This window comes from Lepisma saccharinum, chromosome 3, assembly GCF_977018435.1.
Source record: "Lepisma saccharinum chromosome 3, izLepSacc3.1, whole genome shotgun sequence".
Lineage (NCBI taxonomy): Eukaryota > Metazoa > Arthropoda > Insecta > Zygentoma > Lepismatidae > Lepisma > Lepisma saccharinum.
The window spans coordinates 62,994,110-63,008,755 of NC_139231.1; the positions used below are offsets into that span (position 1 = coordinate 62,994,110).

At 36.6% G+C, this 14,646-nt stretch overlaps 1 protein-coding gene across 5 annotated transcripts in view; it reads right to left on the reverse strand.

Annotated features, from left to right (window-relative positions):
- The window catches only part of LOC145985087 (elongation factor-like GTPase 1), a 400,968-nt gene extending 386,573 nt beyond the window's left edge, over positions 1 to 14,395 (reverse strand). The window contains exons 1-3 of one of the 5 annotated variants that reach the window (XM_083118671.1): positions 14,230 to 14,395; positions 10,903 to 11,072; positions 8,253 to 8,332 (exon numbers count right to left, since the gene is read on the reverse strand). In XM_083118671.1, the coding sequence (XP_082974797.1) occupies positions 8,253 to 8,332; positions 10,903 to 11,066 (244 nt within the window). In that variant the 5' untranslated portion in view covers positions 11,067 to 11,072; positions 14,230 to 14,395. Of the gene's footprint in view, positions 1 to 8,252; positions 8,333 to 10,902; positions 11,073 to 13,968; positions 14,045 to 14,146 lie in introns of those variants that run through there. The other 4 variants (XM_083118670.1, XM_083118669.1, XM_083118672.1 and 1 more) reach the window with 4 other exon arrangements.
- Positions 14,396 to 14,646: the final 251 nt, after the last annotated feature.

Genomic DNA, 14,646 nt, shown 5'->3' on the forward strand with positions numbered 1-14,646 from the left:
CATCAGATTTTCACTTGTTTGGACCTTAGAAAAAACATTTGTGGGGTCAGAAGTTTGCAGATGACAACGAGGTGATCGAGGTGGTGCAAAGATGGTTACACACCATGCCAAAAAGTTTTTTTTGTGGAGGGCATCTGCAAGCTTGTGGACAGGTGAACCAAGTGTGTTGAAAAGCAGGGTGAATATGTCAAAAATTAAGGCAAAAAACATTTCTGTATATATCCTTGTAAAAAAGTTATAATACAATTCCTGTTATTTAATGACTGTACCTTGTACTTTCTTTTATTAGAGGGTCTAGCATCATTATTAGTTCATTTATAAATTTTCTGCAGTCCTTGGTTGAACTTTATTCATAAGGTATTCTTCTACAACATAAAGGCATCAAATAAAAAAAAAAAATTGGTTTCAAATACCAAGCAATGAACAGGAATGTACATTTATATATTTGATATTAGGGCCTCCCCGATGCCGCAGTGGTAGCGTCGTCGCCTTGTAATCAAGGGGTCCCGGGTTTGATACCCAATGGAGGCACATAGTGGTTCGGATCTCACTTTAAACTATAGGTCCAGTCCAGATTAGCCTTACTGTGCATAAAGTGGACTTTATCAATCAATCAATATATTTGATATTCTACTGATCCAATAAATTGCATATCAATGCAAATACATCAATAATATTCATAGCATTTTTACTGACAAAGCAAATTTATTCATCAGTCCTATCTGAAATATACAGGGCTTTCCAAATGATTGTCAGAGTTTGATGAAGTTATTATTTGCACTTGTTATTAAATAAATTTAAAAAAAAAAAAACATAAGTTGCTGCTGCTTCTACTGAGAAACTGACCAAGTTTTTGTGTGCCTCCCATTCTTAACATGCAGTTGGGGTCAATTCCCACCATGAAACAGTCTTCGCAAAATTCATGAAATGAAGGCCATTACAGTGGTCTAGCAATATTTCTGTGCAAAGTATCACAAGAAGGCACTTTCATACTTGATGGTACACTAAGTACCACACAACATGTTCAAATTTTAGGCATGGGAAATCAACCTGCAGTTGTTGACAATCAAACGGATCTCCCTAAAGTCAACCTGTTTTGTGCACTGTTCGAGGTTTATAGCCACTCCCCCCCACTCCCTTCCAACAAACCAACACTGTCTGGATCGACATTTCTTATGCCCGGTTTGTTCAACGTACGTTAAATTTTAAAGAAGTGTTAAATCAAGTTAACGCTACATTAGCACATCGAGGCATTTCTCCAACCTTCGTTAAGGCTAACAGACCTCTAATGTCGATGTTAAATCTAAAGGCACTCTTTTGCTTCATTAAAGTGTTTAACAGCGCGTTGTGCTGTGTCAGAAATAAGATGGCAAAATTTCGTATGCCAGCTGTTGTGTTGAAAGGTTATCCCAAACCGATCTGAACACATTATTTGCATACCATCGCAAAACATACACTAGTTCGATTTCTTTCTACAGCAAAAATAATTTTCCCATTTCGTATTTCATATTATAAATTCGTACTGAAAATCAGAAATCACATGTAAGTTAAATGAGAAATATCGTATCAATGTACTTTTTAAGTTTTGTCAATAATGGCATCGTGATCATCACACATTATTCTAAGTTTATTAATTTTGCTGTCGAGCCAAAAATATATGCTTATAGTTAATTATACGAACTTGATGTTTTTAAAATGCATATTGGGCTTCCACCTTCAATGCACTGTAACCATAAACACAAAATATCTCATGACTTTTTAAAATAATGTAACCTCCTTTTACATATTTCAATTTGTATAAGGTGAAGTCCTTCACCAAAATATTCGGTGTCATCGTCCACGCCATTTTCCAGTGGATCACAGAGAAACTGGAGAAAGTCGTAGTTTCTTGTGTTTATGCTTATGTCTGCTTATAACTACCATTCCAATTTTATGTTGCTTTTTAAACTGAAAAACGTCAGAAAACGTAAGAGATAAAACTAAAATGAAGCAACTGTCCTAGAAAGAGGCAATACACGTCCTGTACTCTCATTTAATGTCAAATAAATTTGTGACATTACACAATGTAGCCTGCAATCTTTCAAAGTAGTAGGGAATTGTTCTTTCGAACTTTTCAAATTAATTTCCACCTACTCCAATTAACATAATGGAAAAAAAATGATTTTGCAGTGACGAGAATGCTCGACGCAAATGTTCAACATTCTATATTCTGAATCACAAGCGGCTAGGGACAGCTGTAGCAAACTGGAGATGCTAAAAGCACCAAACCTGGCCTGCCTAACCTAACCAAGTACAGAAATAAAGAAAACCTGCCTAACCTATTTACTTATTTAGCTCGTAGCTGTACGTAAGTACTGTAGAATAAAACATGTTGTTTAATATAACGTGAGTCTTAATATAATCACAAAATCAAAACAATTATTATGCAGTATATTGAAAATGGGCTGACATATAACGGTGCAAATGGAAATTAAATCGTATTCATAACAAACTGAAAGAGCACTTAAAAATTGAAAAAAAAAAATAATCAACTGTTCCATGTACAAGGTACATTTTCTGAATGACTACAATTTTATCACATAATGAATAACCAAACATATTGTAAAGAACCGTACTACACATGTATGTTTCATTAAGGAAAAAAGCTTCAGGTCCTAAGCAGTTAAAAGGTGTTGTCGTTTCGTGCACGGAAATTGTAAGAATATACATATTTGTTTGAAAAACACACTACCATCCATTCGGAAATTTTTCCTTGTACATTCTAGATGTGGCCAGATCCGTATCCTGGCGAATCTGAAATCCAGATCCGGTTGGTTCCGGATCCTAAAATTTTTCAGATCCGGATCCGGACCCAGAATTTTGAGATCCGAATCCGGATCCAAAACTTTCAGATCCGGATCCGTTTTGCCATCCCATATGCGCTTCTTTGGAAAGTAAGAATGTGCTTATAACATATTGTTACCTTCTTAATAAAAAAAAAAAAAACCACTCACTCACTCTCACTCTCTCTCTCTCTACATACATACACATATATATATAAAGTCTGTGTGCGTGCGTGCGGAATTTTTAATTAATACACTTACAAGGTAGGTCTAAGTTTCCCCCTCCGATTTCCATGAAACTTGGCAGGTGTATAGAGCCCCCCCCCTCAAATGTCAAGATGAGGAGAAATTGAAGTGGGGATCTGACCCCGAAACCACGTAAATATGGCATAGGAAGAAACAGGGGGCATAGGGCCTCTCTATACACCTGTCAAATTTCATGGGAATCGGAGGGGGACACAGGGATCAGATGATCCCCACGTCAATTTGTCCTCATCTTGACATATGAAGCGGGTTTTGCCCCCTAAAACAGTTTTTTAGCCGAAACAAAAAAAAAAAAAAAACACGTTTTTCTTCCTTTGGACCCCTTTATGTACCTGCGAAGTTTCATGAAAATTGGAGGGGGGACACATGGGTCAGATCCTTACTTCAATTTGTCCTCATCTTGACATTTGAGGGGATTTTGCCCCCTAAAACAGTTTTTAGCTGAAACAAAAAAACACGTATTTCTTCCTTTGGGTCCGTTTATACACACACCTGACAAGTTTCATGGAAATCGGAGGGGGACACAGGGGTCAGATCCCCACTTCAATTTGTCCTCATCTTGACATTTGAGGGGAAGTTGCCCCCTAGAACAGGTTTTTAGCAGAAACAAAAAAAACACGTATTTCTTCTTTTGGGCCCCTCTATGCACCTGCCAAGTTTCATGGAAATCGGAGGGGGACACTTAGATAACCTCTCTTGTTAGTCGTACACTTTGTAATTATATAACACTGCATATATGATAATGTTTTATTTTAATTTGTAAAACTGTAACTGTAGAACAATTGTATAATTTTTGTATAACATTTCTATCTTGTTATATGTGTTAAAGGTTTCATCCTGGAATGGAATGTCTCACATTTATGTGTGTTTTCATTTCCAATACATTCGAATGAATACATATTCGTTTCAATGGCATTTACAAAATCACCTCTGACATTTTATGTTAAACAAGTAAGATTATTTTTGTGCATGGAGTGTGTTAGCCGATGTGTAGCAATAGGACTAACTAATGAAAAATTTCTTTGTAATTGAAGATCATAATACCTTTTAAGGTGAGATAATATTATAATGGGATTGAGATACGAAACTCTCGGATCCGGATCCAGATCCGAAACTTTCAGACCCGGATCCATATCCTGAACTTTCGGATCCGGATCCACATCCGAAACTCTCAGATCCAGATCCGGATCTGGAATTTTCGGATCCATAACTTTTGGATCCAGATCCAGATTTTTCGGATCCGGATCCGTTTGGCCATCCCTAGTACATACGTACAAGTGGTAATGGTACTGTCTAACAGTGCACTTGTTTTTTTTTTTTGTTTTTTTTTACCAGTTATGATAAATCAAATGTAAAATATCATATTAATCAACCGTTCCATGTACAAGGTACATTTTCTGAATTACTACAATTTCATCACATAATGAATAACAAAACATAATGTAAAGTACCGTACTACACATGTATGTTTCATTAAGAAAAAAGCTTAATCCTAAGCTGTTTCTGGTAATGTAGTTACGTGCATGGACATTGTAAAAGTATGAATATTTGTTTGTAAAACACACTACCACGCATTCGGAAATTATTCTTTGCACGGTACGTTCGTACAAGTGGTGAGGATACTGTCTAACAGTGTACTTGTCCTTTTTACGATTTATGATAAATCAAATATAAAATATCGTATTGTATTATATACGTATATTTTTTCTTTGAAAAATCTTTGTACGAAACAAAAACACAACCATTCAGAAACGTCCCTTGTACATATGCATGAATGGTAATCATACTGATAAACATTTTACGTGCCTTCTTTTTTTTCAGTGAATATTTGGAAACAGTAGATTTCTTGTTTGCAATGCCACATTCACATCAATGCCAATAGAAGTGACTTGTTGCAATATTTACATATTTAATTGCCATGGCACAGTAAGTTAAGTTATGCATGGCGTACATTTCGTGAAATGTTCTCCTTTGTTGAGGAAAATTATTATAGCAAACACACGTTCATTTCCACCTTTAGGCCTCTTTTGCAATGCCATTTTAATATAATTAAATTTATCGAACTTCAAACAGATTACCCTAACCTAGAACAGTAGTTTTTATTTATATATTTATGATCTTGTATTTGCAGTCGGTAGGCACTCATTTAAATCTAACTTAAGATAGTACAATGTAACTGTTAATCCTAATACATAACATTTTCGGTGTGCGGACGTAAATACCTAACTAACATTCATTTCTTAAACATATATGTATGTGTTACACATTATTTTATTTATTTTTGTTCCTGGGATTTCATACCAAGAAGCCCAATTCCGCTTACGCACAGTCTACTGTCCACGGTGCAACCAATGGACACGTTGCATTTCCGTATCAAAGTATGAGAATAGCAAGGCATCAAAACAAAATGTCTCTAGCATGTCGTTAGTTAACGGGCCTATAAAATCACTTGAGCGAACATTAAAAGTTTAACAGGCTGCTAAGATTTTAGTGATGCGTTAACTATCAACTTGTTAAGAACGTTTTAAAGATGGTTGAGTGAACTGGGCATTGATGTGTTAACCGAACAGTTTATCGCACAGCTGAATGTGGGCAGTGGTACCTACAATACACAGTTCTTTGGGGGCCTACACCATTTATACATGGAAGTGAGAAATTTCATGAACAAAGATAAACAGAATCATCTATTCTTGCCCCCTTCCCCCTTGCTTCCGTGACCTTTCACCCTGTGATTTTTTTAACAGAGGTTACATAGAGGATGCTGTTTATGTTCCTCCAGTATCTCAGTCCGTGACTTCTTACTACCACTAGCTGGTATTTTCCAAAAACTGCTTCACCCAACTACACATTAACAACGAGCAATGCACAAAAGATTGATCTGACTGTCAATAAATTGCAGCGGCAATGTTAATTTTTTAAATAATAATCGTGATTCAAATTACTACTGCAGTGCTATGAATGCTGAATGTAAGGTAGAGCAATTGTTTACTTTCATCTGTGCAGCATGTTGGATGGTAAAGAGCTTTGTTTAAAAATAGAGGAAACTTGAATTTTGGGAAGTTTTCATGTGTTGCAAATCCAATGTAAATACAGGGAGGTACAAAGAAGTTGGAAGAATAATTCATGCAGTTTTTTTTTTTACTAAGGACTGCGAGTAGAAATATACACACTTGAGTCACAATAAGTGCATATGTATTTGCATTGTAAGATCATGTTTTTCTTCGTACCTTATGTTATAACTCTAAAAATTCGAGATATATATTTAATAATTAATATGTATTAAACAAATGTAAATGAACATAGAAAACTGTAGCAGATGAAACATATCATTGCTGATCTTATTTATGAAACAGGTAAGTGATGAGAAGGTTTGGCTGCTACTCGTAACGAATATAGGATTGTAAGCTTGTAAATTACAAGGGCTGTTCTAAAAGAAACCAAACTTTTACAAAATTGAGAAAATGGTAATATTCACCAGCTATCTGGACCTGTCTCCTTCAAAGTACTTCCCTCCACTGTGCACACACTGGTGCCAGCGTTTCTTCGAGTCCTGGAACTCCAGTTTTGGCATGGTCTGTAGCTTCCATAGTGATTCTCCTTGATCTCTTCTATTGTCTGGAATCTGTGACCTTTGAGGGTTTATTTCAACTTTGGGAAGTGGAAGAAGTTTGCGGGTGCCAAATCAGGAGAGCAGATCAGTTGTGGTGCAACAGGTGTCTGGTGCTTTGCCAAAAACTTCCGGACAATGAGTGAGAAATGAACATGTACATTATCGTGATCAACCATCCAGGATTTGTTGTGCCACATCTGTAGCCCATTGCACCGCACCTTTTCACGTAATTGTTCCATGACAATGGTGCAATCACTGTGGAACCAAGTGGCACAAACTTCGAATGGGTGACCAACATCACTTTAACATGGGATCTACTTATGTGTTGTTCTCGATCAAGGTTAGACCCGATCTGAAATGTCTGTACCATTCATAACACTGTGATCGACTGAAACATTCCTTGCAATAGGCTTCATGTAACATGTTGTACATCTCTTTGAAAGTTTTCTGTAATTTCACACATACTCGCTGCTTTTCCAGTTCCATCATGGCAGGGTAACTGAAAATCACTGAGGTACTAAACACACATGCACTCAATGTGATCTACTGTGTTACTGCTTTTAGCAACAGCTTTGAAACTACGCCAAGTTAATAACTAAGGACACTGCTAGGCACCACCATTGACGGTTCTCTTCAACAAATTTATATACAAACTGTATAAAAGGAGTTTGGTTTATTTTTGAACAGGCCTTGTATGTTTAGAAATATTTTTTCACCTGACAAGGATGCATTTTGTGGAGTTTTGTGTGTTGCAGTGCATGAAACATTCCAAGCAAAACAGATAAACTTAGTGGACTCAAATCGAAAACGTTTACTGCAAAGTGTAATGTCAAATATCATATTTTGAGATGCACTTTTGTCTTGCATTTTTTCAAACATCTTCTTAGGACAACACATGGATGGTATCAAAATGTGATGGAGGAGGCTTTGGATGGTTGTCGTTCTAAGCCACTCTAGACAAAAGTAATAGCTCAATAATCAATAGACTTTTCCTGTGTTTTCTCCATTTGCATCCACATGGTAAATAAAGCATCTCTGGAAAGAGAAGTTCCAAAATTTGCTGTCAGATAGCTTGGATTGCAAATAATATTAGTATTAATATCATCAAACCCAGACATCCAAAAACCATGTATGAAAGTTGGTTGGACATCTGACTACAACCTGGGAGAGCCAGGTTTGATTTGATTACCAGGGTGGATGATTTCTGATGGCAATTTCTCTGACCCTCCCTGCCCGAGGTTCACCCAGTCTCAAATATAAGGATACCTCACCACACAGATGATAAAGATCTGATCGTGAGGTGGCCTACATCCACGCGGGGATGTGCCTTCATGGTATATTACAATGTGCAGGTAGTACATCTCTAATATACAGTGGAACCTCGATTTTACATTTTTCAGGGGACCAAGCTGAAAAAAATTAAAATGTGGGAAAATGTAAAATCGAGGAAAATTTTTATAACCTTTTGCTGTGTTGGGACCAACCAGATTGAATGTATAATGTAGGAAACTGTAAAATCTGGATTCCACTGTACATAAAAGCAATTTCTGATTTACCTGATTTGAAATACAAGGTAACTGCACTACTCTTCATAGTTATCCCTCTCTCTTGCTCATCTTTCCTGCTGTCCAAATACCTGTAACATAAAGTAATGTCAACTCATTTCATCTGTTCATTAAGCAAGGAAATATCTACAATTTTCCATCTGGGAGAGGAATGTAGGTGAAAATTGGTGCAAATGACCATACATTGGGTTTTTTGAAAATTTTGGAGGATGTTGTATTGTTTATTTCGTTACTAGGCATTGCTTTTGTCTAATCATGATGATGAGGATAAATGTTGATTAGATGAAATGGATGAAGGAACCACTCACAAAGTAGAAAGTCGACCACTTAACGTGCTCACCAATCAAGCTGGCACAGTTGAGGGAAGTGGACAGTCAATGCCAACAGATGGTATTAATAGAAATGAGCAAATGCTAACAAGCACATACTCCAATGGTGGCATGGCAAGTACTCAAGAAGTGGATAAGTGCTAAAAATCCTCACTCGCAAGGTTCACAACAAAGTGGCTTCCAGTTATACCATGTTTTTCCTAGACCTAGTGAGTTACAAATGCATCTCTTCATGTACCTGCTCAATTTCTGATAGAATGTGCTCTTTTTCATTCAGGTCTATATCAAATGTGAACACATATTAAGTAATGTGGCCAGATTTTAAGAAGGGAAATGGGGAGGGGGAGCAGTTGACCGTAAGCGGAGGTCGTCTTCTTTATTTTAGTAGTCAGTCCTATATTGTCATCTCTAGCAGTACTTGTTATTCCATTTATAAAAATACTTGGCCAAAAGGGAGGAAGGATTATAACCCCCCCCTTGGTTATGCCACTGCACATGCACACCACTGGAGCTGGTACTCACTCATGTGAAGGCAAGTTCCATGCTATTTTATTCACACAAATTTGAGTAAAGGGAAAATGTTATGTTTAAGTGTACACCTGCTGCAATAATAATAATAATAATAGCAGCATGGCTCAAACTAAGAACCAGATGAATATTTATTTTGCTTCACCATTAGTAACTATGTGTACAAACATGTACAATCTAAAATTTTACTGCCCCCACAAGTGTACATCAATTGATCATGAATCAGCATAGGTGTGACTAACATACAGATATAATATGGCACATAATAACTTACAGAGAATAATACATTTTTGTCACACAGAAATTACATTATCAATATCAAATCATTCATGATATATTACTGTTATTATGACTACTACAGTTTTTGCCTTGCCGATGGCACAGTGGTAACATTGTCACCTTGTAATCAACAGGTCCCAAGTATGATACTCTGTGGAGGCACAAAGAATTTTGGATCCCATTTTAAACTGCAGGTCCAGTCCCAATTAGCCAATCAGTATCAACAGTAGATTTTAAAAACAAAAATTCAATACTACTACAGTTCAGTGCTGCTTACCCCAAGATAATGCAGCAGAATTATGCACAAATCTCATTGTAAAATGGCCTCCATTAGATTGGTTGAAACTTTGATATTTTGTTTTTTTATGTGATGATGATGAAAAGTCCAAATGGTCACAACGTTTGAAAATGAATAGCTTCTCTGCTACAATCATTGAAAGTCAGATTTTTTTACTAGTTATGAGGCTCAGGATTAATGAGACAAATCACATGCACTCCAATCACTGAATTTTACTTCACAAGATACTTAGAATCAAAGACATTATAATAATATCTGAATTGTATCAATGAACTTGTCCCGCATTGTGGCCGTGCGGTCTAAGGTTTGGGCACGTGCAGATTCAAGTCTCCTGGAGAAAGATTTCTCCCAAGATTTCAGCCTATGTATGAGACCAGTGGCCACCCACCATTGTGAGGGACATGGGGAGCTATGAATGAGTAGCGTAACTCGGTCATGGAAAATGACTGGTGGTTCCTAGGGCTGCCATACGTCACCCTTTAACTGGTTGGCTGATCTCCCACCTCGGAAGGTGGAAGCGATGCTGGCAGTCGTTAGGTAGGACCTGGCTCTCCCGAGCTGTTGCGCCATGGGTTATTATTATTAATGAACTTATTCAATTTCACAAATTTTAGAAAGTTCACCAAAATGTGTTACACAAATTAATATCTAGCCATGAATAAGTGTATTCATCAAGGGGGACGAACAGAGGTCATGTGACATCAAATTTGGATGTAAAGTATGAAGAAAGGCACAGCAGAGCTAGCCTTGAGTGTTATTATTTTTAATACATCAATACAGGTGAATTAACCAATATGTTTCACATTTCTAAAATTTCAAACTCCTAGTAATAAACCATATTTCAGTTACGAGCATTTTGTAGGTTAGTCGCGTGTTACTCACAAATCCAGAATATAAAAAAGGAAATTTAAAAATTGTACTTACGTCTGTGTTACATTAGGAACAATATACTCACAGATGTAAGTACAATTTTTAAATTTCCTTTTTTATTTCAGTTAAGACTTCAAATATGCATTAATAGCACTTCTCCAACAGAATATGATAATTAATAAAATTCTTTACAGTTGCAAAAGATGAAGGGAAACTATGAATGTAAATATCCTTGCAGGCAACTTTTATAACCTTACTAAAGTAGAAAGTTGTGAATGAATTTAAATTATACACAAAAAAGTACTGAGCAAAATAGATGTGTTTATAGAAATCTCACCTAAGCTTTCCAGCCATTTTCTGTGATATGATCCCATTGCTAGCAACCAAAGAATCAGCCAGAGTTGTCTTTCCATGATCCACATGGGCCATGATGCAAATGTTTCTCACATTTTCTGGGCATTTCTGAAGCTCTGTGAGCTTCTGTGTGGAAACTAACCTCATAATTACCTGTAAATGAAAACAAATTTATATTTAGTTCAAGTTTTGATTGTTTAATTCTGAATTAATCATGGTACACAAGCATTTTTTGCTTTCTATTCTTGTCTCAATAACACATATTTTCTGCATGTATTCTGAAGGATTTCTACTTTCTCTAGACTACTATATGATTATTTGTTTGAGAGTAGCCAATTGTTTACTGTCTACTTCGATACAGGCTGCAGCTACCTTCTACATAATCTGCATGGGATACAAAGAGATATAACATTGTTATATGATTTCATTGTTAGGTTACGCAGGTCAGGATTATGGCTCTGAGTAATAAAAAAACATCCCTAAATGCTTTTGTTGCAAGGTTAGGTGGGTAAGGTTAGCATAAAAATTACATTCATAGATCCTTCCTGGCCACAGAACAATTGGCCTCACGGTACAAAACCTCTTTCGATTGAATTAATGGGTTACACTTTTTGGGTGCGTTGGCACATATGGCCATTTTGCTGCCTCCAAAGATTAGAAAGTAAATTTTTATCTAAAAACCCTTATCTTGAAGTTTAAATTAGGGGTGTAAAGAGCATTTTGAGGTTAGGGTTTTCACATGAAAATCCACCAGAGTTCAGTGTCTCAGACGAGTGTAAACCAAGTACAACTTAGGCCTACTCATGCTTGTGAAAGGTATTTTCAAATCGTAATTTCTCTGGTAATATTTAATGAAGCTTTTACCTGTAGCAATTACTTTTAAAATGCACGGTTCACGTATAGAAATTTTACATTATGCATGGGTAGCCCCACGAACCATGCACGGGTAGCCGCACAAACCATTCACGGATAGCCCTACGAACCATTTCCCGATTTCCACACGTGACCCCCGCATTTTAACAAGAGATTCGTGATTAGAAGGCCAAATTTAGTTAGTATACCAAATGGTAAATATGCGATATCGTCCGGACGGATTTCTTCAAATTTACAGGAGAAAGTACTTACTGAAATGAGTTTCTTTAGCATTCTGGACGTTCTTGGAGGTATTTTCTTTCACGGAAAGTAAAAACTTCGTAGTTTAATGCTGCCAAACAAGAATTAATCACTTTTTACGTAAGAAATTGGCATTGCCTGCCACATTATGCCGTTGTTTTCATTGTGTGCATGCAGATGGCGAGAGCATTGAAAGTCACGCGGTCTCTGGAGTGTTTCCAAACGTGCCTTCTTTTTACGAAAATTTCTATTTTTAACTATGTTCGCCGCGCTTTCTTTTTTCGATGAATTTAGGGGTGAAATGAGTGCTAATGGAACCTAACCTAACAGGCCTAACCTAACCTTGTGTGAATGGTTTGTGGGGCTATTCGTGGATGGTTTTTGGGGATACCCATAGATGGATTTTGGGGCTAACGTCAATGGTTTGTGGGGCTATCCATGGATGGTTTTTGGGGCTAACGTGCATGGTTTGTGGAGGTAAACATGAAAAAAAAAATCGAAATAGTACATAATTTTTTGTCATGAAGGTTTGAAACACTGTTTGCACACTGAAAATCGACAAAACACAAGCTGGAGCATCATGACGGGCAATGATCCATTACAAGTACACGTCATATTGTCTATTACAGAAGCGGAACAAGTAAGACAAATAATCAATCGTAATATGAAAAGTTGACAGTATTTTATGGAAAAGGGCATAACTTCACCTTAAAGAATGTTCCACAAGGCAAAATAGGTAAGTACCAGTGGTAAAATTAAGGAAATAAATGAGTGAAAGGTGTCCGGGCGTTATCGTATATTTACCTACCAAATATTAACGAAATTGGAGACATTCTCTATATTCTACATTCGCTCAAAAAAAAAAAAACGGAACGAGTTTACAATACCGGACCACTCTCCAATTTCTATGAAATTTCGCCTACTCACTAATTGTGAACTCCTAATCACGAATCTGCATGTAATAATTGGCGGTCAAGTATGGAAATCGAGAAAAAAATGAAATAAACTATGTTTTCTTAACGTAACGTAACCCTACCATAAGAACAATAGCTCCACGGAAGACGCCATTTTCCCAACAAGAAGAAATCAACAGGCAAGATAAGGTATAGTTCTCTTAGCTAAAATATTAATTTTTCTTTGTATTTATGCTAATGGAACCTAACCTAACAGGCCTAACCTAACCTCGTAGGCATTCCTCGTCTGTCGTCAACAAGATTGTTGTGCGTAAAGGAAGACCATTAGGTAATTAATTGCGAAAGAAAGATGGTTCCGAATTGCTGTGTATGGACAATCACCGTGGTAAATCGCAAGGTTATTTTACAAGTTGTACACGTAAATGTACAGTGTTAACAAGTGACCGCCAAATATGAACTACAGATACGTCATCAGGACATCGAAATTAGTAAGTAGGCGAAATTTTATAGAAATTGGAGAGTGGTCCGGTATTGTAAACTCATGCCAAAAAAACAACTTAAAAATTACCTTACCCAAGCATGCGCACTTCCCACAGACAAGATATTTTACGTCGACAAGCGACAGTAAATATCATAGAAGCATGGGAATGAATCTAGAAGTAAAACGGAACCTTAGTAGAATGCATTTAGGGTCTTTATTTTAATGATAAGAGAACCAAACCTAACCTGCCTAACCTAACCACGAAGGCATATATTGAACAAAACCTTAAGTAATCGCTAAAACTCCGCAGTATGTGTTAACAGACGTACATCGAAATCGAACCATGTAAAAATTGCATTTGTAGCATGATGAAATCGCAATAAAACAAAAGCAACTTGGGGCGAAAAATCAATGTGGATGAACATTGCTAGATGCAATACAATGGTAACACAATATTATGCCTTGTACATATAGTTCAAATGACAGCATATGGAAATGTCTCCATATGAAAATGTTGAACTTGCTAAACACATACAGTCACCTTCTTATAATACGAAGAGAAATGCATAAATATGAAATTAAACTTAGAATGTCCATACTATTACACTGAAAGCTATGAATAATAACAGTGACACAAGTGGTGCAATCAATATAATATCACCATCCCAGTAGCGCAAAAATAAGTATGCCGACACAATAACTAGAAAAAAAATACATACTTCTTTCTATGAGTGATTAATGTTGTAATAGTGTTAATTAGTATTACATGTTTCGCAACAGCAGGCAGCTTATAACCACATACTTTTCAGCATCATCGTTTGTATAAACTTTAAGAAATTATATTTTCAAGATCTTGTTTCACATTCTTAATTCTATATTTTAAAAATGTGAAAATTTATTTTCATTATTTCGCTTGTTAAATTAAATGTAAATTAACATGAAGATATCTCCTTATTTTTATTTTTCTTGAATATTCATTTGATCTAGTGATGGGTCGTTCGTGAACGAGTCGTTCAAAAGTAACGACTCTCTCTTGTGAGCGGTGAACGACTCGTTCACCAGAATTGAACGACACGTTCAAAGAGTCGTATGTGTGCCACGACTCCTCCGCCCGCCAAGCAACTATTATTCCATTATTCCCTCTCCTTTCCACGAATTTTGCGAGGAAGGCGCATGCGCAAGTGTATACTCGCCTGGCGGCCGGAATTTTTTAAAGAAA